We start from the raw sequence: 25207 nt of genomic DNA on the forward strand, positions 1-25207 counted from the left end.
AAGGACAAATTCAGTAACATAGGCCCAGGCTTGTGCATTCAACTCAGAGTACCTAGGTAGAACCTAAGATGAACCCAGTTCGAACCTAGAAAAAATTAGGAAGAACTCACCCTCCCATACATTAGAAAATTATTTTTTAAGGAAAACGGGAACAAATAAAATATTAAAACCTGGCCCACCCTAGAAAACGAAATTTCATCTTCCAAGTCACTAATAATACAACAAGAGCAAAATCCATTCCTGCCTGTCATTCCTCACTCACCAAAAACTCCATTTCTACTCATTGTTAAGAGCTGCAAGCTTTCATGAGTTAAAATACCCCCTTACTATTCCTGTGCCTCAAAGTGTTAAGCTAGGTGACCTGGAATTATCAGTTATCAGCTGTGTTCAGTATTTGATTATTGTGTTATTAATTTACATTCTGTGCAAATTATGGTTATTTTTACATATTTTATATATAGAGTATGGATAAAACTACTCATGCCAAACAAGAGAAAAAAAAATTGTCTATCCACTAAGTCAGTGTACCCAAACTGCCAATGTAGGATTAAATAATAAAAGACAAAATTTAAAGCTTGTAAACATATTCCAAATCTAACATATTCTCAGGTTTGTTGTGACTTGGAAAAATCAGAAATAGAATTACAATTTCAGCTGTTTGATTTTCCAACCAATTATTAAACTAAGTGTAACAATAAACGCAGAAGATATACTGAAATCACAGAAGACTACTCAGTTACTTCAATTTGAATGCAGAGACCAATCCCAAAAATCATACCATGTCTAATTAATTCAAAGTTTGGATGTCCAATCCATCTCCTGATATTATCCTTTGAACCAGTAAAGTAGTTATCTGCTACAATTACCTGGCCACACAATAGACATTAGCATCCACTTTTTTATGTTAAAAATATGATGAGAAAAGTAGTACACAATTAAATGAACAGTATAGTTTTAAACCTTAAAATCACATTGTCTTTAATGAACAGTAGTCTTTGCCTCCACTACATGTTAGGACAGATATTATGGCTCAGTTCAGAAATTGAAAAGAATTGCAGTCAAGAAATATTGATATCATCAAAAATTTAAATAATCATCACATCACTGGAAGAAAGCTCCACTTTTCATTTCAAGACATCCGCACACTATTTCTTTGGGACAAACTATCTATGTTCCACACCATTTGCGGAATGGACGGGGTTACGGCAGGGGACCCATTTGCCAGACTTGTCAGATTACCATCTTCAGGATACAAACAAGCAGAATCCAGCAACAAAAATTTGATAACCATAACAAAGGAGCTGGTATCAGAGAACCAAAGAAACTGACACAAGAAATTATATGAACCTCTATCGGTGGATAGAATAACTCCAAAGAAAGCTACAGAGATGTCACCCTTTGAGTTGGTGTACGAAATTGGTGTCACTCTTCTATTTTCATTAGAGCTGGCTGCCTCGAATTGGCAAACTGTTGAAGGAGATCAGAAATTGCAGAATTCTTTAGAGAAAAGGGTTCTGCATCTGACAAAGATTGAGGAGCAAAGGGAAGACATGGTAGATAGAATCTCTTTACACCAGGCAAGACTTAAACACCTCATTGTCAAAGAAGGTTAGGCCTAGAAACTTTATGTAAGGAGATCTTGTGCTGTTATGGGATTAGAGAAGGGAATACAAGGGTGCATGGAAAATTTGATTCATTGTGAACAGGGAAATTTTAAAACTCACCAAGTTTGCAGAAACAATAAATTCAAGTTGGCACACCCAAATGGAACGGCCGTGCCTCTCTCCTACAATGGGAAAAACCTCAAGTTATATCAATTGTGAAGCAAACAATCCTCAGCTTGTAATATAGTAGTTTAGGTGGTTTGTCTTCGGTTTTGTTGTGTGTCATTATTTTGTTGCATTTGTCCGTAGTTTTAGGAGTCAATCCTTTGAAGGTTTCATTTTTCTGCCCCTATTGTGTGAAACCAAAGACTCTAGGGTCATTGCTTCATCCTTATAGTCTTTGTCCCTAGTCAAAGCTATTTGTTGCCTAAGTTTTGTCCCCTCCTTTGGAACTTATGATTTTGAGTCCTTTTCCAAGACATGAATCCCTTTTAGAAACTATCTATGTTCATGTCAAGGTTTGGAAGCTAAGTCACAAGGTTTGATTTCGAGTTCGTGTTCGATAACAATAAAATTTGGATGAAGTTTGACAAAAGTAAAAAGTTCGAAAAAAAAAATCGACATTTAATTTTCCTTATATAAATTTAATTTTTTATATATAATAATAAATTGATTAAATTATAAAAATAACTTAACATCGTTAGATGAAATTGAAATAAAATAAATTATTTAATTATTTACTAAAATAAAATAATATTACTTTAAATTTGAAACTTAATGTATATATTTTAGTTTTACAATTGATAAGCTAAAATTATAGAAAATAGATCAATGTAAACATTACAACAAATTTAAAATTAGTATAATGTAAACAAAATTAAAGTTTTAATTATTTATTTAATTAACATATAAATTAGAAAAGTGTTATTTATACTATATAGTATATGAAATAATAAGTAATAAATATATCTTAAATATGTACATTAAGTAATGTGTTTTAATGTATTATTTAGTACTTCATATACATTTGCGTATACATTTGTGGGACTTAAAAATACTTGGAGGACTTGTATTATCGACTCTCATTTTGAGCGCTCACCATGCTGGAGAGGATTTGCGTTATAGGGAACAATCCAGACGCCTAGTAGACAATCTCTTTGTGCGGATTTTCTTTTGCAGGGATTTTCTTTTGACTGTTGGCGTGTCTTGCAGCGATATGACTTGTACATTTCCCTAGATTCCAACATTGGTGTGTCTTGCATCGATAATATTTCTTCATTTCGGAACTTCCATTTATTCCGCCCGAGAATGTGTTTCAAAGATCCAAATGTATCACCTAAAATAGCCCTAACCCTATTGCATACGATTTTTGGAACGAATAAGAGCGAATTTTATAGATTCTTTCAGAATTCGCCGAATTTCGAATTTCATACATGAAATGTGGCGAACCCTGTGACACAGTTTGGAAGTACTTTCAGGATCTCGTTACCTGTTTGGAACATGGTCAAGTCTCTTGTCTCATTATGTTTTTTATTCCAGTTGTTTTAATCTGTCTTCCTTATTGGGTCCTGACATTGTCCTTAACCTTTGGATTGTCAAAGTGATTTTATCATAGCACCCAAGTCTTAGTTCAAAAGTGTCTGTCAAAGTCCAGCATCCTTTTCGGAACAGCCTAGGCTTTGGTCATTCAAGTACGTAGTAGGCATTTGTGGGTCTAAGTTTTGCCCCCATCCTTTTATCAGTCTCCAAAAACACCAATGGTACTTCTAATTTGCAATCAAATATCCAAAGCTTTACTCAATATCAAAAGTCAGCATCCAACATCACTTTAGGAACCTCCATTGAAATCCACAGTTCAAAATGGAATGATGTTTCAAATTGCAGAAGTAAAACTAAGGATTACATGAAGCTTTTTCAAAGGCACTCATGGGAAATGAAAGGAGTTTTTGGAACTTCCTAACCAATCCATCGGACCTAACAAGCAGTTCCAGAAGTGATCATCACCTCCGAAAAATTCATAAGGCGGACTTTTTAAGGCTTAAAAAAGGTAAATTTTCTACTCAAAAGATACTTACAAAGTCATTTGAGTTTGATGAAATATGTTACACTTTTACCAATCTCTTTTGAAGTCAATAAGTAGTTCGAGAACTCGCTTCATTTGTCAAAGACAGATTTTCTAGGTTACAAAAAGAAAGATAGAAGATACCACTACAAAGAGTGCTTTATTTTGGATTCTAGTTATTGATTTCTTCGCTATTTTCTATAAATGTTAGTGTACTTCGTTATGGGTTTGAGGAGACTGCTTTGTAATGTCCCCTTTCTAGCAAAAGTTGTATGAGTTTGTTGTTAGCCTATCTTTCCATAGTCCAATAGGTTAAAGAAGCCATTCAAGGGATTTTACAACCATTGACCTCCGTAGTTTTCATTGCACATTGATACGAGGTGTGTGGATGCAATTTTGGGCATACTTACTATTTATAGTATATCATTTTGGGCATGGTCGGGATCTTCAATAGTGGTATCATGTTGATGATAAATAATTAAAATTTAATATTGAAAAAAGATCTTTAATATTATTGATATGTGAGAAGATTTTTAATATCATTGATGTGGTTTATTTATGCATTAATGAAGTTAATTTATAAAGTTATATATAAATGTTTAACTTTATTAATGTGAGACTATAGTTAAGTGAGACATATTTTAAATCCTTTTATTTAATAACCCATTGGAGACATAAAAAGTTTGGAAACTTCAGTTAAAGGAAGATTTATTTTAAATGACATAACATGTTAGGTTCCCACTTTAGCAGTTGTCCAATTGTGTGACCGTTAGCCTTTTCTTTTATTTTATTTAAATTTATTCATCCCACATTGCTTGTGTAAAGTGGTTGACCCTATGAAGTAGAAATAAAAGGAGAGCTTGTAGCTATTGTTAGGCATGGTGGAATATGAGAAGAACATGGATGTGTGAGTTACAGATCTGTTCTTGGCATTAGAGGACGTCTATCCTCTCTTGTAACATTCTAGATGTCATTCCCTTGGGGTTTGGCCTTTGGAATATTAAGATAATATCTTATACTTTCTATAATAGTCAACTACTTGTCTGTAGTCCGTTTTTTAGTCTAGATAGGAATGTTTCCTATCCCGTCTCTTTTTTCTTCAGTCCAGATAGGAATGTTTCCTATCCTGTCTCTAGTTTTGTTTCTAATTCCATCTTCAGTCTACATTGTTTCTTTTAGAAACAACGTCCTTGTAATTCTTTATAAGGAACACATTTGTTCCTCTGTTAATCAATTAATCATCCGAAAATCCGTTAATCTGCCAATTCTTCTTGAATCTTGTAACATGGTATCAGAGCTAAATACTTAAATTTTTTCGGAAAAATTTATAATTTCTTCTTGAAATTATTTGTTTAAATTTTTCCAAAATTATTTCAGCTAATTTCTCCAAAACCCACCTAGGGTTTTTCTGCTTGGAGAAATTCCCGAATTACGGGTCTGCAAATCGCGTGGAAATCGTGGCCATTTTTTGAAGACTCGCGTTTTTGGGGTGAAAATCTGCATGTTTTTGTATCAAATCTTCATGCTCTTAGCCGTCTCAGTCTGTCATCGTGCTCTGGGAAGCAGATTTGACCATTTTTCATCAAGAAATCTGAAGTTTTTTCAAGCTTTTTTCAGCTAGGGCCGTTTTTTTTCGAAACCCTAATTTTTGGGGTTGAAAAAATTTTTTGTTTGTAGATTCTTTTTGGGTTTTCCGAGAGCTCAACTGGGTTGTCGTCTATTTTTTCTGGGTGCCTCGATTTTTGTGCCTCGATTTTGGAGCCAGCGGATCCAAAAAACGACAGCAGATTTCTTTTGGGTCATTCTTTGATTCTTCTGGGTCTTCCGTATTTTTGCCTCGAAGAACGTGCCTTCACAGATTTTCACAGTTTTTCATTGAAAAATGTGCCATGGCATCTCTGACAAATATTCTGCTCGAACATAATTCCAAATTCAATGGTCGCAATTATAGAACCTGGAAGCAGCGCATCATCGCAATCTTCGAATATCGAAACACTGATCAACTTGTTCTGGGTGTCACGCAGCGTCCGACTTCTCCGAGTCCTGATCAAGGCGAAGCTGCATTTTTCGCCTTCTGAATTTGTTTTTGTTTTTAATGGGTTTGTTGATTTTCTCCTCAAAAATCATTTCAAGTTGTCTGTAATATGCAAGGTTGTGTGAGATTCTGGGTTTGTTGATTTTCTCCTCAAAAATCATTTCAAGTTGTCTGTAATACGCAAGGTTGTGTGAGATTCTGGGTTTTACCGTTTTTTCCACAAAAACGAAGTTTTGTAAATGCAACTTATTTTGAGTCATAGCACTCTTCTGGCAAAGCTTCTTGGTTTCAGCATTCTGTAGATCCAGGGAGGGTCTCAATTATCACAGAATGTTTCAACATCCGTACGTTGACCATTAAGGGAGGGTATTAAGATAATACTTATACTTTCTATAATAGTCAACTACTTGTCTGTAGTCCGTCTTTTAGTCTAGATAGGAATGTTTCCTATCCCGTCTCTTTTTTCTTCAGTCCAGATAGGAATGTTTCCTATCCTGTCTCTAGTTTTGTTTCTAATTCCGTCTTCAGTCTACGTTGTTTCTTTTAGAAACAACGTCCTTGTAATTCTTTATAAGGAACACATTTGTTCCTCTGTTAATCAATTAATCATCCGGAAATCCGTTAATCTACCAATTCTTCTTGAATCTTGTAACATGGAATTCATTGCTATCAACTTCAAAAACAGGCAGCTTGAGCACATTTCCAGCTACAGGCAGATTGGGTGTAATTGGTGAGTTGAAGAGTTTGTTATGTATTTGATTTTATGATGCTAGAGTAATTAGTGAGTTTTCTTGTATTTAATTTTATTAGTCTGAAAACTAATATTATTTCAGCAGTAGTTCAATCTTCAGTTTGCATAAATTCATTCTTGTTCATGTTATGCGGTTTCAAAATCTATGCAAAAAACATTAAAATCTTTATCAATTAGTTCAATTCTTGGGCATTTCCAAGGTGCCCATTACATAACGAGATATTAAAGGAAAAGCATCACAGAAAAATAGTGAAGAAGCAATTGTGACAAAAGAGGGCAAAGCAAAATCCCTAAAAAAATAAGAAAAGACAAAACTTGTTTTGTTTATCCCACATTGGTAGTGTGAGTGAATAAGCTCTTATGAGAATGTTATAAAAGAGTTTCAAGAGCTCTCTTTCATGCATGCAGGAATATATATGAAATAACAAATTTATGAAATATTGGAGAGTTCTTCAAGGCTTTGTGAGGACAACATCTTAATGTCATTCTCTTTGTTGTTGGAAGATACAGTCAGGAGGAAATTTGAGTATTCATTTCGAGGTAAAATCTGATTATTCAATATAGCTATTGTTTTCATTTGATAAAATTACAGTTGCTTGAAAGAGATCGATTTGAGGAGTTGAAGTCTGAGACAGAAGCCAAACTGTTGTGACCTAACTGATACTGCTTTAAAGTGTTGTACAAGCTTGAGCAAGTCTGTAAACACCTTGAACTGGGTTCTATAGATCAGTGAGCTAAGGGAAGAATTACACAAGTTTGCAACCGTCTTAGAAATGTTGTGCAAGCCTAGATATACCTAGGAAGAGTGTCCTACCAGTCAAAACCCATCAGCAGCAGTCTGTATCAGATTCATGATTGCCTGGAACAATCTGTACAGGTCTGAAATGTTGTGGACAGGGTGGCAAACAGTCTCATAACTCCTGGAATATGAGTCATACCGACCTGGGAATGTACTGTTCAGAGCAAGAGGTATAAAGACAAAGGGTTATTAATGCTGTTGTAATCTCTGTGAACATAATCAGGACTGAAGCAGCAATCGGGTATGCAAAAACTTTTGTTATTTGTTAATGAAAAAAAGATACTAATTCTTTGTTAATGATTTCTCAGAGACATTGCTGTTAGAGTAGAAGTTATTGGGTAAAATTGTGTTAAACTAGCAAGCTGCTATTTTTATTATTTGATGTAGCATTGTGTTTGTCAGTACTTACCATATCCAATCCAAGCAACCATAAACTCAACGAGTTTGACTCAAAAAGTACACAGCTGAATCCTGATAGCAATATTACAATAAGACTTTTGACAATAGGAGCAGACCTTTACAGTGATATCAGAGCAGGTGTATCCTTCCAACCTGAAGGGTTAATCAGAAAAATGAAGACTTATGAAGAGATGCTAGAAGATCTTCAGTGCCTTTGTAAACGGATGTTTAAATCCATCTTCAAAAAGTCAGGAGTTAATAAAAATGACTCTTCCAGTGAAAAAATTCAGAATGTCAGTGAGAACAAACTGAAAAGACTTTCTTTTCTTGCAAAGATACTTGGAAGCCTAATTATATATGAATAGGGAGAATGGCTAAGGTGTAAAAAGAAGAAAATGGCATAGAAGGGAAGCTTGGGAAATAATGAATGCATGAGTCGAATATAAGTTTGATTTTAAATAATCATTTGAATAGGGCAGCTGAGGATGAAGTTAATTCTCCATGTATTTCTACCAGCACAGGTGACTACAATACTGCCCATCAGATTGGAAGATCTAAACATGAAGTTGATGTCTCATGTATCACTTAAGATGAGAACCTTGTTGAAAAATCTAAAGATAGATAGCCAAATTAATTTGGACAAGAAATGATAGTTGGGCTCCATAAAAAGGACAGAATGAAGTGTAGGGAAGAAGTTTCTTTTGATTCTTCATGTGCTTCTAATAAATACTTTGATGTTCATGAATTCAAAGAATCGGAACTGACAAAAGATGTTTGGACAAACAGAAAAGAGGACAAATCAATTGATATATGCAAAGGGCACACCGAGCTCTTTGTTGAATAAATGATAATCAGCATTGCTAAGGCCAATGAAAAGTATTTGTTTGAGGAAACTGAATATAATGATTTTCCTCCATCTCCTCTAGAGGATTGCAGGGTAACAACTAGTGATTCAACTAATTTTAATGAGTACAATTGCTCCTATAAATGATAGTAAATCTGAAAAATTCATTGAGTGGGAACCCCTTTGTACTTGGACCTTTAGATGTGAAAGATTTTAAGTAGCATTCTGCAGTTTCAGAAAATGTTCTTATGCAGATATTAACAAGAGAAGACAACAATCATAAATTCATTGAAGACCTCATTTGGAAGACCCAAATTGAGGAAAGATAAAAGGGAGTTGCAAGTGAAGTTGTTAGTGCTCAACTTTGCACAATCAAATAGGCATTAGAATGAATAAAATCTGATTACTTGCAATTGCTCAAGGATAGGAATCTTGCAATCAAGTTTGTTGAAGACAAAGAAAAATAAGTTGATGACCTTTGCTTGCAGCTGAGAATGGCTCATTGTTCATTGTACAAAGCAGAGAATCCGTCATCTATTGAAGCCACTTCTATGGAACAAAAAATGAACAGGACTATGGAAATCATGCAATTTGTAGATGGCAAGGATGAAATAAGGTATGATGATTCCAAAATTTTCTGTCATAAGGAGATCCAATGTGCTAATGAAGTTCAGTAGGGACAAGTTGAACTTATGAATGTTGATGGTCTGTCTTCTCATGATGATACAGTTTGTAGCCTAAGCTAGTTGATCTAACAGGGTTTGTAGGTGGTTTTCAGGTTGATACTTTTGAAGGATCAGTTGCTGATAATAAGCATCCAAATTTGGAAGGTGTGCATGAAGATAGCATTGAAAGGATGAATCAAATGAAGTTTTCACAAATGGGAACAGCAATATATTGTCTTGTTATGTACTTAATAGCCAAAGGGTGATGAAAAATCTCTTTGTGAATAACATAGGATTGGAATATCATTTTACAAATAATGAAGAAGATGGTTTTTTGGTCTCAAGCTACTTTCAAGGTATGTCATCTGACATCAGACCTATTGTTCCTTATTCCACAAAGGCACCATTGCTCATCATTTTGGAGAGATGAGGTTTGTAAAGGTCATGTACTAGTTAGAGGATTGTATAAGCATTGGAATCATTTATTTAAAGAGCTATCGATGGGAACTAATAGATTACCTCTTGAAAAGATAATGCAATTCGATAATGCATGGTTTATCAAAAGGAATGTTCCTTCAAGAGGAAATGTGCAGCAAACAATGGAAGAATTTCCAGATTCGGTTCTTTGGATTACCAACTTATTCATCAGTGATTAATAGCTGCTATGAAGTTATTGTGAAATCTTGGGACCTTGAAGTGACATTAACAGCAGATTGTATTAATTTATATGCACAGCATAGTCCCTATAGCAACTTGAAGTTGAGAATGGTTGATTATTTATCAGTCCATGACAACAAAGGCACTCTTGAGGTAATCAACAATCAGATTTCCAGAATTAGTACTGCTACTATAATTTGTCCAAGCAACTTTTAGGGAAAAGAGAACATAGATTTTGGAGATGACAAAATGAGGTATGAATTATTCCAAATTTCAGATTTCAGTTTGGCATCAGAGACATGATTCCAATTGCATATTTACATCCACATTAGAGGCTTCTATGTGTTTCAGCTTGGTGGGACAAGCATTGTTTTGGGAGTTGATTTCATGATTTGCAATACGAGTGGAATTTCAAGTGATGAGATTTGGTCACAGGATTGGAATTGTGGGCAAAATTTCAGTGTTGGTTCTGCTGTTCACTTTCAACACCCATAGTACTACATTTTTTAAAAGACAAATGTGTATGCATTTCTATTGCAGCAGATGATTAGTACATAATTGAGGATTGATGGAGAGGAGATTGTTCGTCGAAGATGGTTTTTCAGCTACTCATATTCTCATGACACCTATGCATTCAGTGAGATTTCTGATTGTCCGTTGTTGTCTTAGTTCTTAGTTCTCACACTGTTTAGTTCTTAGTTCTTAGTTTGGTTTTGAGCATTTGCAGTCTTTAGTACAGGTTATGGGATATTCTCTGGGCATAGTTTACCTACTAACCACTATCTCTTGGGAGAGTTTAGGACACTATTGTAATTTCATGCGACTAGTTGGCAATCTTTCAGGTGATAATGTGTTGATCACAGTGACATGGGTTAGCCAGTGTATTTGAGGGCCTCCCCTTGACACTTGGAGACTAAGAGTCAATGATATGTATTCAGTTGGGGATGGAGTCATTCCTAGGTTGATAGATTGCAAAGTTGTAACAATGATTGATCTTCATTTTCATGATGTCATGTGGAGTGATGCTTGGGTTTGTTTTTTATGGTGGGTGAGTAGAGTTAAGGAATAAGAATCAGATCGTTGATAGAACTTTATTTTTATTTACTTTGATATGATGACTGGAATCTCTTCTTGAATCTCCTTACTGACGTGAATTCTCCTTGCAGATTTATACAAGAGATCTGGGCTGTCAAACTGTAAGTATGTATATGATTGCTTTAAATATAGAATACAAATGTATAAGTTGGAGACTTCTGCAACTTTTAGTAACGCTGACTCTCTCTCTCTCTCTCTCTCTCTCTCTCTCTCTCTCTCTCTCTGTCCCAATGGGGCATATCTCAAGTAGAGACGTGTTTCTATGCAGCCTTAGTCCACGTAGGGACATGTCTCTATATGAGACATTCTCCAAGACTGCCTTACAACCCCATTCATAACAAATATCACTATTAGAAGATGCTGTTTCAAGGCAGTGATTATTGCTGTTGGTAAGGAGTCACTTAACCAAGGAATGTGATCCTTTGCTACTGCCAACACAATCATCATATGTTATGAAATCATTTCACACAGTTATAAACATATTGATACCATTAAATCAATAGCAGCATTGATCAATTATCATTGATTAATGTTTATTAGATATTGTTCATCCTTATGTAATATTAATATACACACACACACATACACACGTTCATATCTTAAACAAAATGAATTCAAGATCAATATACTAGTGAAAAGTAATATTTCATTGATCCAAAGCTACAACATTAACACTCCCTCTTAGCTAGGGAGGATAGTTTGTATAAACAACAAATTATTATCTCGTATTGTGAGAGGGGAATATCATCTCAATATGAATTAAGGAAATGGTAAGTTTAAGGATAACAACATATATCCACCATTTAGATGTTACCTCACGGCATCATCAAAAGTACGATACATTCATGAATATCAACCATATGATAGCCACCGTACTTATATCTTCTTTGGTATGTGCACTGGCATCAAGTCTCATGATACATGCTGAAGAAGATATTTGCACATGGTGTCTTTGTTGATACTACGCCTCATAGTATCCACCATGACATATCTCAGTAATACAACTTATTGTAGTTGTACACTACTTAGCTAATTACATAAGAGCTATTAACTATCATGATCTCCCATGGACATCAACCATATAACATACATCGTAATAGTAGGTTAACCTATTGTTAAGATGGTCACCTGACAATAGTAACCACAATCAAACATCATTGAAAGATCGTCACCTTCCATGATGTTTCTACAAAATCAAATAGTGACGCACATGATAAACAAAGAGTTTAAACATAACCATCTTTCAACATTAAAACTTTATTAAGACTCAACCTCAAAATATAAATACATTTTCACCATACCAAGCTTACCTTTGAAGTGATTTACATTTATTTTAGAGAGGGGCTTGGTTAGAATATGAGCATTTTTCTCATCCACACTGATATATCTCAATTCTATGACATTTCTCTCTACCATGTCCTTAATATAATGATCGGGATCTCAATGTACTTTGATTCATAAAGATGAAGTTGTTTGGGAATATGAACCATCACAAGCAATTGAAGGCTTGAAGATGTTGGGCATCAAGAGATATTGCTAGAGATGTAGAGACTTCTTTATGATGATGGAGAATTTTAATGGATAAAGTTTATAAGATAAGAATGCAGAGGTGGTGCCCACTCATCTTCAACCAGTCAGACAAGTTCCACATGTTCAAGTTCATCCAATTAAATCACTCCAAGAGTACGTGTAGCTGTTCTCTCATTGGTTCATAAAAGAAATGTAATTTTCTTATTGGCCCACAAAGTGGTGCTTTATTGTATTTGGATAAGCATTAAATACTTCTAGCTGGTGGTTGCATTAGGGCTTTTTTGGATAAATCTAAGCCATTGATCTTAAATCAATCTTAGTCACTCATTGTAATTGAACCCTCTATATAAGACAGGCCTTTTCATGTGTAAAGAGAGATTTGCATAGATAGTTGCTAATATACTGCCCAAATTATTCCGTCTTTATTGTTGTTATCATGGTGAATGTTTGTGAATTTGGAGTATCGCATGTTTTCTACATTTCCTCACTCAGACTAGGATTTCCATTTCTGTTGACTAGAAGTAGAAGTAGATGAATGTAAGATATTATTATTGGTGAATTTATGGTGAAATTTATCTCCATACCTTTTGGTACTTGTTCACTGCTAGTAACAGTGTAAGGTTAATCTGAACTATTGCAAGCATTTAACTTCAATTGGAAATATTCATTTGGACTACACCATAATTGGGTATCTGAATGAGTGTTGACAATTTGAAAATCATACATGCATCCTTTGAAGGTAGCACTCTTCTTTGCATAGTTGATTTGGCAAAGCAAAGACTAGTTTAGTTCCACCTCACCATCAATATTGTCTTACATTGTTAGAGTTAGCTTAAATTCTCTAAACCCATATCATTTTGTAATTTGTTTCATTAGAAGTAATTAAAGAGCTCCAATTGTCAAATACGTTTCCATTTGCAAAATTGATATCCATCGAATAGGCAGTGTAAGTCCCTCTATGATACCCAGCATATCACATCATACAGCTAAGTTGAGTCCACAATTGGAAGGAACATTGAGGTTGTCTTGTAAAGTTTCTGCAAATTCTCTACCTTTTCAATCAGACCTGTAATCTATCCTTGGTTGCTGAAAATCAACTTCTTAATAAACTGAAGTATGAAGGAGTTGTTTGCTTTTATCTTGAACTGAAAGTTATTTATCTCTGCAATAAGTTGACTGGGTATTATTGCTTGAGGGAGCAGACTTGTTGTACTTGCATGTCCTCAAACTACAATAACACCCTCCCTAAATATCATGACTAAAGAGCATGTCCCTCAAAGGGACATGACCCTTCCTAAGTCGGCTCAAACCCCTCTCCCAGAAATCGGCGACTTAGCAAGGATGGTTAACAATAATCAGTAACTAACACAATGTGTTAACATTAATATTAAATTATCTCAAGAATCGCTGCCTATCACAAGAGGTATTTGCTATATATTTAATGCCTTCAAATGATATTAAGGAGGAGGAAGACTAGGTGCAGTCTGCACTCTCAGACCAGTGGATTATTATAGTTATAAACTTAACATGTCTTAGTTAATCACACAATCATATATGCTGTTTAGTATCTAAGCTTCCTTATCCAAGAGAAGATTTGATTTTTGGTGTCTCATCTTGGAATATTAAGTGTTTTATACTACATGTTGGCATACTCACAAAACTCACATCAACAAGTATCTCTCCTTCTTCATAAATATGAGGTACATGATACCTCCTGCCACCTTACCATTTTTGAGGAAATTATAAGGTTGATGCATAAGTTTGACTCCTATCTCCTCTCAGACTGTCTAGTGAAATGGTGCATAGAAGTGAACAGCTAATGAGATGTGTTTCGTACCCCTTTTTCTTGTTAAGACTGCACAACGTCTTCATTTTAAATTAATACAGAATGATCTGTCCTAGGCTTGTAGCTCTTTCTTGGATGACTTTCAGTTAGCAGGGATGGTAAATTAGCTTCTGATTATGAATGTCCCAACTAGACCTTACTTTCTGTCCTATAATTTTAAATATTTCTTCTGGAAGCTTTGGAGGTCCTTGTGTCATTTCGATCTCTGACATGATACTGGTGATTTAACTTTCTCTTCTACTAATGCAGTCTTACTTTACTCTAGGACATTGTTTTAGTGGGTGGTCTAAAAATCAAGCTAGGCTTCATTTCTATTATATATGATAGTGGTTCTAGCCATCCAGAAACCGATGCTGTAATTATCTACTTCTGATGTTTAATGCAATTTTTCTTTATGTTAAAAATAAAAGAGCTTCAATATGAATAAGATTTACCCAAATTTCTTAACTTCAGAATAATTTAAGCTCCATTAAAATTACTGTCGATGCTTATTTCACTTAAATATTAAAGGATTAAGGGATTACCTCTTTGTCACCAGCTTCCATCAGCCGATCCACTAAATGAGATCCAATGAATCCAGCCCCCCCTGTTACCAATACTCTCAATTTTGCCTGTCACGGATCATAAATTAGAGACAAGCCAATTTATTAAATTCTAACAAGTATCTTGTAAAACAGTAAGACTAAGGTTGTCCATTTCCTACTTGACCTAAATTTTAAAAACTGATAAGCTATAGCATAGTTTTAATTTTCCTGGCTTACAAAATCAGTCAACTTCGTATTTCTTTAAGCCCTTGCTGATTATACAAAAAGCATTATTCTAGTAACACTATTATAGCTCTGTCACAGGGTACTTTACATTTGGTCTGCTTAAAAAAAATACTTACATGAAACCTGTAGAATGGGTACTATAAAGATCCCGATGCTATGATATAATTTACATTATATGGATAGAAACATACCATCTAAGCACCAAAGTTTCCAAGCCTCTTCACTAGCTAAAAGCCTAAAACACTTGTTGCTAATAAATTCAGAGGATTTGATTTGCCCTTTTATGTTTCCAAGCTTTATAAGTTAAAAATAGTAACCTTTCAATAACACTACTTTTTTCTGACATTAAAGATTCTATCAGCAATATGTTGAATGATAAGCAAACAAATTGACAACTAAATTACAGTCTGGGTAAATAAATTATTGGCATCTACCATTGTGATGTTCAAAACCACTCAAGTCTACGAAAACATACTCCAGTAACAAATTACAAAAAAATACAAATATATCTTGACATGCATAAGATGGATATCTTAGGATGCATACTACATGTTTATTTACTTGGCAAACATGGCATCTACAAAAGTAAGGAAAATTTTGAACTAAATGGACAGCCCACTTATCAATCTAAATATACATATATGTATGTATTACATGCATAACATGTGATATTGATTAAATCCTGCACAACCATTTCAGATCTTCGTAGTTAAAAGTGAAGACAGATCTGTATGAATAGTATTGAAAAGCACAAGTTCAAGAAATCTAGCTTAAGGAGCATATAGAGAAACATCAGCATGAATGTTCACTGAATTTAGAGTTCTACAATTAGAATATCAATACAAGGCTTTCATCATCAGTAATGACAGGAAACAATGCAATGAAGTGAAGTGAACAAGCAATTATGTCCTAGGATGAACCTGTACCTGTGAAAACTTAGAATTGCGTAAAGGAGAGGGTGTTGGAGGAGGCCTTATGATTGTCTGTGAAGAGATTACATCATTCCTCAAAGAAGGTGCAGCCATTGTGAAGATAGGCTACCTGCATTTGAAAACCATGTAAATAATTAATTGGATTTAGCAAACACTATTTATGAAAGTGTCACTTCAGATTGACCTGAAAAATTACTGTGAAGAGTGTAAAAATAAATTCTGAATTCCATGCAAAAACCAATAGCCTCTATATGTCACAGAATTTCTCCATGTAAACCTACACGTTGAAGCAATAATATATCACCATTTTATAAGTGCATTTCCCTATGATGAATTCAAAAGATAAGATTGTGAAAGGTTAAAATCTCGTCTCCAATCTTGTGAGGCCTTAACACACATTTTGAAAACCTTGGGCCAATGCCACTTTTTAATGACCAATGAGAAATTGAAATAAGACAGAACTGGACATGTCATGAATATCAAGAAAAAGTTTCAATTAATACTCTATAAACTTCACACCAATTCATAGGGCTTAGTTGAACATGAAATGATCAGCAGTGAATCTATTCTCTGAAGGACTTGCAGATTTATTAGATGAAATAAAGAAGACAAGAAACATGTATGATAAACAGCTGTGTATAATTTCGAGATGGTCATGACCAGATAAGCATTGAGGCCTCTCTCAACATTTCTAGCAAATTTAAATTTCAAAAGTACTCAAGGGGCATATATATCTACTAAATAAAGCAATATATTGAATCAATGAGATTTCTGAATTTCTACCACCAGCTGCAGGGTTCTCCTATAGCTCTTGATTCAGTATATGAGGAAATGACTTTGAGCTAGTGAGTTCATTTGCAAGAGAAAATAAACTGAACTTGCAAATGGTGAAACCCCAATTGTCTAACCTCTCCATAAATGGCAAGTGAGTTCTATTGTGACCTTTTCACACAATTGCACCATTGTAAATGGGGATCCCCTTCTTTTCACTTTAGCAGCTAGTGTTTTGGTGGCAGTATTGCAACTTTTAGAGGTGTTAGATCAAAATCTTGAGCCAGGTAGTAGTAGCGTCGAGACTGTCTTAGGTGTGAACCAAAGCCTCTTGAGGTAAGTGTTAAATATCAAATTCCAAATCCTTCGTCTACTAAGGACTCTTGAGCCAGAGAAGGTGGGAGTATGAGGTTTTCTGAATATCCAAGTGAAATTCAGGCAAGAGTGAAATAATTTTACACTTGATTATTTTTAGGAGTGAAACAATCAAGCCCAAGGCATGAATAAGTTTCACTTCGACCATGCAAGGAGCCCAACTAACAAGCATATTATGATTTTCACTTGACAAACCCTGTACAAGAAGAGGACAAATTCCAATTTAGACTTGTATTAATGTCCAATAGGAAGACCTTTTTGGCTCAGCCTATATAGGTGAGCACAACGGCAATGCATTTTCTAACAATGTGCTAAGTATATGTGCCCAACAAAAGAGCTCCAATCTGCCTTGTATGCAGAGTCCCACACCAAAGACAAAATATGATTTTTACCAAAAGTATGAAGCCCAGCACAAGTATAAATTCTGCCTAGACCAAGCATGAAGGTGAGCCCAATTGGTGAAAAAACTCCACCCAGCTTACTAAGGCACAAGCACAACCATCATGCAAACTCCAAAATGTTTAGAGCTCAAAGACTAGTCATATTCCACTCCAAGTGCATTATGCCCACCATGCAAGCAATTTCTGAAAATTGCTAAGACAAGGTGCCGAAGCAATAGACAAATTCTGCTCCATATATTGAGCCCAACAAGGTGTAAATTTCCGAAAATGTATAAGCATCATGCCCCAAGCTATGCTAATTTCTGGAAATCGTAAGGATGCATAAGCCCAACACAAGGGCAAATTCTGATAAGTGTAAGAGCCCAACTCATATGTAATGTCCAAAAACATTAAGGGCAATTAAAAATTTGTTGAAAAAAAATGCTTAATCAGGTTGGCATCATGATGAGATTTGCAATTTGCAATTAATTTGATCCTAACCAAGTTGGCCTAGCTCCAAGAGACCTGTCTCTTGACTAAGATACATTTATAAAAGTAATCTAAAATTCATGTAAATCACAGCCATTTCAAGGCAAAATTGATCAAGTAACACGCAGAGCAGATTACAAATGGCAGTCAGTGAATTTAGAGTATGATTTTGTGAGAGGAAGTAAACTTTGAAAACTCAGAAAATAAAAAAATCAGAATACCAATCAGGTTGAAATTGAAAGTTGTTGGGTATCAATATTGATGAAGGGTACTTCACTTATTAACACAAACAGATACAACATAATAGAGAAATAATAGCAAATTGCAAGAACAGAAAAATTGGCTTCTTATCACGTCCACAAAAATGGAATTAAACTATTCAAAAATATGATATGCAAAGTCATGTGGGCATTTTCCTTACAAGATTTTGTAAGTCAAAGCCACCATATCCATCCCCAAAATTGTCCTAGACAACCCTACAGACCTTCATTAAATAGGCAATTTTCCACTGCCCAAGAAGGTTCTAGATATTTTAATCCTAAACTTTGAGGCTGACCAACCTTAAAATATTAACATTTATATTTTATTACATTTGAGTAGGCCCCAACAACTTTCAGAACTCAAAAAGCAATTTTGAATGAATCTTATTTTCTTTGATTTCAAGTAGCACAACTTTCAAAGACTACAACTCATTGCCAATTGCTTCAATTGACTATTATTACCCCATTTTGAAAATGCAATGAACTACTCTACAATGCATGACTAGCACAAATTTCAGCTAGCCGAAGTTTGATCATTTTCCAAGGTCTCTAAAGCCTTCAAAACTGAGTTGAAAGTTTTTAAACACTAAGAAAATTTTCAATATCTTCAAAAATAGACTCGATCTTGTATTGAAACTTTACCAGCAGGTTGATATATCCAAAGTGAACCTCCAAGGAAGAAATTAGAACATTATGAGCTCTAACAACCAACTTGCTAAATATAGTAAGCTTCCATAAATAGAAACTCAACAATGAGATATCCCTTATTGAAAAAATAAAGCAGAAATATTTTTGAGTGACGCAAGATTGCCCAAACACCCTGTATGCTCCTGCATCAAATACAAAGATTACATAGATACAATTTTAGTATCAAGTTAAATTTTCCATGAGAATACCTTAATTCTATTGTATTCATCATTTACAGACTTAGCATGAGAATATTGTCTTGTTTTGCAAGGTGCTCAACAAAAGGAGGCAAGGGTTTGAGAAGATGCAAGTGAGGCCTTTCATTTGGAGATTTCAAGTAAGGCAAAGGTGAGTAGCTGCATGTGCAAGGAATTCTAAGGTCAACATAAAGAAGTCCAACATTCACATCAAGAAGATAGGCCAGATGAATTTCAAGGCCAAAGCCAAGATGCAAATCCAAGTTCAAGATCAAGTTATCAAGATGGATTTCAAAGGATAGGTCAAAGATAGAAAAATCATCACAAACTTGAATTTATTTTTGAAACCCAAGTTCAGCTAGAAGGATCCAGCAGCATAAAGCACTTACATCAATTTTAAAGGTCAATATCAAGACCTCAAGATATCAAGTAGAAGAGCAAGATCAAGGCAAGATACTAGCATAAGCAATGGCAATGAAAGGATTAACAAGAGGATGGCGAAGGTTCATGAAAATAAAGCAATTTGGGAATATGGGCCATCACAACCAATCAAAGACTTAATAATGTTGAGTATCAATCAATATTTCTTCATTCCAAGGAATTAATGCAAGTCTTACAAGATAAGCATGTTAAGGTAGTGCCCACTCATCTTCAACCAATCAAAAAGTTAAACTTGCACATGACCAAGTTGTCCATATAATGTCTTCACCTAGCCAGTTTTCTCATTGGTTCTCAAAAGCAATCTATTTTTTTTTTTTTATTGGCCTACAAGGTGGTGCTTTCATGTAATTGTATAAGCATTTAATGTTAGTAAGTAGTTGTTGGAGTAGGCTCGTGTTGGATTAATCTAGACCATTGGTCTTGAATTAATCTAGGTCATTCATTGTAATTGAACTCTCTATTTAAGACAAGGCCTTCTCATTTGTAAATGGAGACTTGGAAAGATTGTTGCTATAATAATACCAAAATTACTCCTCCATTGTTGCTATCATGGTGAATGTTTGTGAAGTTTTGAAGTATTGCATGGTTTCTACATTTCCTCATTTAGAGAGGATTTTTGTTTGTGTTGAGTAAAAGTACAAGTAGATGAATGGAACATATTGTTGTTGGCAACTTATGGAGAAATTATGTTCAAAACTTTTGGTGCTTATTGATTGCAAGTAACAGTGTAAGGTTGGTCTATACTCATTGCCAGCATTTAACTGGAAATGTTAATTTGAATTATGTCATCATTGGGTATTTGAATGGGCACTAACAATATGAAAATCATCCACGCATTCTTAGAAGCAAGCACCCTCATTTGCATAGTTGATTTGGTGAGTGGACAATATGAAAATCATCCATGCATTCTTAGAAGAAAGCATTGGTTAGTCTCATCTCAGCATCAATATTCTCTTCCATTGTACAGTTAGCTTAGATCCCTAAACCCATATCTATTTGTGCTTTGTTTCATTAAAGGTAATTGAAGAGCCTAAATTGCTAAACCATTCACATTTGCAAAGTAGATATCCACTGAATGAATTGCATAAGTCCCCAACTAATTACCGACATATCACATCATGGATTCTTGATGGGATGGATGACAAGAGTCACTAATCTTTCGTATAAAAATGGAGATATGTATTATGAATAACCTATCTAATTAGCACAACACAGCATTATGGTCAACCTTCTTCTAAGGAGACATTTCAGGAGTGATAGAATGCAAAATCAGTAGATGGGTAGTAAAAGCAGAAAAAAGAGAAAAAGGACAATGAGTTAAGACCAAAGAAATCTCTTACTGATCATTGCATCACTCTTAGGCCCCTAATTAAAAGTATATTGGACATCTAAGTAGATGTTTTCTATTGCTTCATTTAAGCCTTCGACACAATGCCTAGAGAAAAACTTTGGAACTGGATGGAGGACCTTGAAAACCCAGATGCATATAAATCAGTGGTGCACAGGCATTATGAACAGGCCAGGGCTGAAAATTAGAATTGGAGAAGGAATGTGTGAACGTTCTGGAAGCAACATTGGCTTCAAATGGGGCTGTCTTTCACCCTCCACTTTGTTTGGATTAAAATTTGAAAAACTTAAGAGTGGTTAGACATGGCAACTTGATAGATACATGGTGAAGTTAGTAGATAGGCGAGGGCTAAACATCAAAACAAGAGAAAAAATGTCTGAGTGCTCTAAGAAACAACATTGACTTAAATTAGGGCTGCCTTGCGCCCCTGATTTCATTTGGATTATATATAGATAAACTTGAAGAATGGTTAGAAAAGGTTGTCAACTTGCTAGGTATGTGGTGACGTTCTCTTATATGCTTACAGTCTTATCTTAGTTGCAAAATAGCTTATGGTCTAAGAGAACATTTAAGGGCCTTCAAGAAGGTCAGGATGCAAGTGACACCAAAAAATATCGAAGACGTGATATTTTTGTCAAGAAAAGAATAGGAAGCAAATTTATTGTCTTTTAGTAGGAAGCCCACTAGAAATAGTGGAAGAATGCAAGTACCTCGGGGTCAGCTTTAACAGTAGGCTTGATTGGGAGACCTGCAAGTTGAAAGGATACAAGGAGGTTTAAGTTTCATACTTACACCAATACAGATTAGAAAAGCTAAATTGTGAGAAAATTATTTTCTTTCTTACATATCACATCAATGGTCCCTTACAGCTGTGAAATTTGGGAGAGCAACATATGAAATCACAAGTGAAGATGGTTTAAAAGAATTTAATCATAAGCAAACTCAAATCGAAATTTCAGTCCCTTGCAAATTCGTTTTGGCTAAAGTAGGAACTTTCCCATCATCTAACAAAGCTACAAAATATGGATAACCATCAAAAGCAGAGAATGATTGTGAAGGATGAATCAAATTTAGGGCAGAAAAGGATGAACGAGAAAAATGGATGGCCGAATAAGTGGGACATTAAATTGCAAGTGTCCTAACACCAATGAAGAAATTTTAAAAGGAAAAATACTGTAGAAAAGTTCAAGACTTCTAATGTGGACAAAGCAAATTGGTTGAAGGAAAGGTCACTATCATATGAAAAAACTTATTTCTATAATTAACGGGAAAGTGAAGTAGTTAATTGCACAGTTGAAGATCGGATCACATCATCTTATGTGTAAGACTGGTAAATGGATTACACAAAGGAAGATTAAGAAAGGAGCATGCATATTCTGAACCAAAGGGGTCATGGAGGCAAAATTATAATTCATCATGTAAAGTGCACAACCACAACCTATGAGTAGATCCATATACAACCTAAAAGGCAAACAAACTAACCACCTTATTTGAAGAAACGAGGCTTACCAAGATCTAAAGTGGAAACAACCAAACCACCTTATCGGAAGAAACAAGTTTTGAGAAAACTGCAAGTATTTTTTATTCAAGATCTATAATAGAAGATGAAACAGCCAAAAGAGTTCTAAAATGCCTTAAAGCTGTCACTCTTGATCCCTTGCAATGTTTGATCTCATTGAGTCATTAAATCTTTTGTTCATACATTCACTAAAGTTAACAAATATAGACGTGATGGTGTCAAAAAAAAAAAAAAAAAATTAAAGAAAGAAAAGAAAAAAGACCTTGAAAGAAAAATCTAATATCTATTAATAGTTAAGAACATTCCAAATATCACATTAAAGCCAGATGAATGTCAAAGCAGTACAATGGTAAATGGACAATAAAAGAAGAATTAAAATAAATCAACACCGTACTAAATTTTCTTAACTTTTTAGAGTTCATTTGACAATGTAGGATAAAAAGGATTTGGATAAAATCAGAGTAGCAATCAGCAAAAATTTCAAGGAAAAGGGTTTTAAGTCCACGTGATGCCAAAAGATTGTGAAAAGAGTATTGCAGGATAGCAGAGGAAAACATTAACTCAATAAGCACATGGTAGAGAGTTGTAAATGCATATTAATGCCAACGCGGAGAAACAATGCGGTGCATTTAATATTTAATTATTATTAATATTAACAAGATAAAAACTTTTATTTAGTCTAAATGTAAGAATTAGAAATTTAATGTGAAATACATCAAAGATATCACCAAAATCTCCACTTTACCCAGACGGTTTCAATTAGTTTAATGCATTTTGTAATATTTCATTTTTCTAATAAGTTCCGTAACTTTAATTGAATAAAAAATATTTTTTTTATAAATATTCTTTAAGCAAAAAAGAATTACGTGAAAAAAAAGCACCTAAAATTTACAACAATAAAGAGAACGATAAATTATGCAAAATCATTAATGCTCTAATGATAAATTATGCAAAATCATTACTGCTCTTTACAGATTTAAACAATACCTCAAAATCGATGGATCATAAAAGCACTGTTTAAACGAAGCCAAAGCGAAGAGTCTCGAATATATTAAGCACATACACGTCAAACTACTATAACTAACAAAATTATACAACATTTCAAAGACAAGCTCCCGACTTTGTACAAAATTGAACATTGAGCTTCGCAGACTGTCTAAACTTCAGTTACAGAACATGCACAAAATTATTTTCAAATGTCTCAGACAAAAACAATAAAACACAAGCCCTCACCAGAAATAACTGGAACCACTAATTTAGCAAGAAATATCTCCAAATCCTCCTAATTTTCTCGAAATCCAGCAGCTGAACACCGAAAACTATCCTCTTAAATAGCCAGAGCTCTGCACACGCAAGTAAGCCTAATGACAGGTCTCAGATTCGAATCTCACTACCAAACAAAGCGATCATTTTACGCAACTCAAAACGACATCGATTTTCCATTATAAATTCTCTATTTCACTCTACGCATGAAATATTATTATGATATACTCGACTTTAATGAATTTCTTTGTCAAGAGATTTTTAAAAGATTTTGAGCGGTTACCTAACCTGCAAATCGACCAAAAGAATTTGGTAGGCTTGATTGTCTTCGAATTACATGCAATGGAAACACCCGCCGTTTAATATATTCTTTAGCAAATTCAATTAGGGGTGAGATTATTTGTCCTGCGTAGACAGCGTGTTTTGTGCGTCGCAACTTTTCAATTGTTCTGCTTCTATTGGCTGGCCTACGTGGCTTTTTTCTCCGTAAAAAATGCGATGAAATTAAATGTTTATTCTATTACGTCTCCGAAACTAATGTATGGGAGTTTGAAAGCGATGGGGACGGAAAAATGATGGGTTGCAGAGCTGGCAGTGTCGTGCCGGTCTGTTCCGCAACGTTTGTCTAGTCAGCTGTCGCTTTCGCCACGTGAGCATCCTGATATTCTGTGGAAAATTCAGGCCTGGTCCACTACTCACGTCTTCAAATCGGATGCTCGTTTCGTTTTGATGTCTGACGCAGTATTTGATGACGTTATTTATATGAAAAAAAAAGCCAAAAAAGGTATTGGCTAAAACCTAAACTAAAACATAGTAAATGAAAGAAAAGTTTAATTAAAAACAGCTAAGTGTCCTCCGGCATCGACTATCCAGTCACGAATTTCGTTCCGGCTGGATGTCACTCATACCCCATACCATATGGTCTGCCATGTCATGGCTACAACTCATTTTGACCCCATATTCAAGTCACCTTTTGTCACGAATAGAGTGATTGTTCTCAAATCATTGCATATTTTAATTTAAAAAATCATTGCATATTTTAGTGAAAAAATTGGATTATGATATTTTGTCAAAAGACCGATAGATAATTTTAAATGCACGGGATGTAAAAAATATTTATAACTAGCAATCACACCTTAAGGGTGCAATAGGTACACCGAATAAGTTTGGTATTAATATTGATTCAATTGTAATTAAGTGCTGGTAATAAATGATTTTGGAAATCATGCACATTTAATGGTATGTTAAATTATTTTCCTTGTATGTTAAAAGTATGTCTATATTGTGTTTATAGTAGAGAAATGGTAAACTTAAATTAATGAAATCTTCTTTTTTTGGCCCCAACAAGATTTATTATTGTTTGGTTTTTGACGAAGTATAAAAAATAGTTGTTTAAACTTGAGGTTGGCTATATCTAAGTCAAAACAAAGTAGTCTGTAATCATAGTATGTAGTTTACATGAAACTCATCAAAGTGTATTCTAATTAG

General features: G+C 34.5%; 1 protein-coding gene across 10 annotated transcripts in view; it reads right to left on the reverse strand.

The window, feature by feature from the left end:
• The window catches only part of LOC149577929 (UDP-glucuronic acid decarboxylase 6-like), a 39477-nt gene extending 15423 nt beyond the window's left edge, over nucleotides 1-24054 (reverse strand). Inside the window, exons 1-6 of one of the 10 annotated variants that reach the window (XM_089826595.1) lie at nucleotides 24008-24054; nucleotides 23690-23799; nucleotides 21648-21685; nucleotides 15984-16098; nucleotides 14812-14898; nucleotides 779-866 (exon numbers count right to left, since the gene is read on the reverse strand). In XM_089826595.1, the coding sequence (XP_089682721.1) occupies nucleotides 779-866; nucleotides 14812-14898; nucleotides 15984-16082 (274 nt within the window). In that variant the 5' untranslated portion in view covers nucleotides 16083-16098; nucleotides 21648-21685; nucleotides 23690-23799; nucleotides 24008-24054. Of the gene's footprint in view, nucleotides 1-778; nucleotides 867-14811; nucleotides 14899-15983; nucleotides 16099-21647; nucleotides 21686-23689 lie in introns of all 10 variants that reach the window. The other 9 variants (XM_089826585.1, XM_089826606.1, XM_089826579.1 and 6 more) reach the window with 9 other exon arrangements.
• Nucleotides 24055-25207: the final 1153 nt, after the last annotated feature.

The sequence above is a fragment of the Cupressus sempervirens genome, chromosome 1 (assembly GCF_028749045.1).
Source record: "Cupressus sempervirens isolate cs-2001-9-10 chromosome 1, ASM2874904v1, whole genome shotgun sequence".
NCBI classification, from domain to species: domain Eukaryota; kingdom Viridiplantae; phylum Streptophyta; class Pinopsida; order Cupressales; family Cupressaceae; genus Cupressus; species Cupressus sempervirens.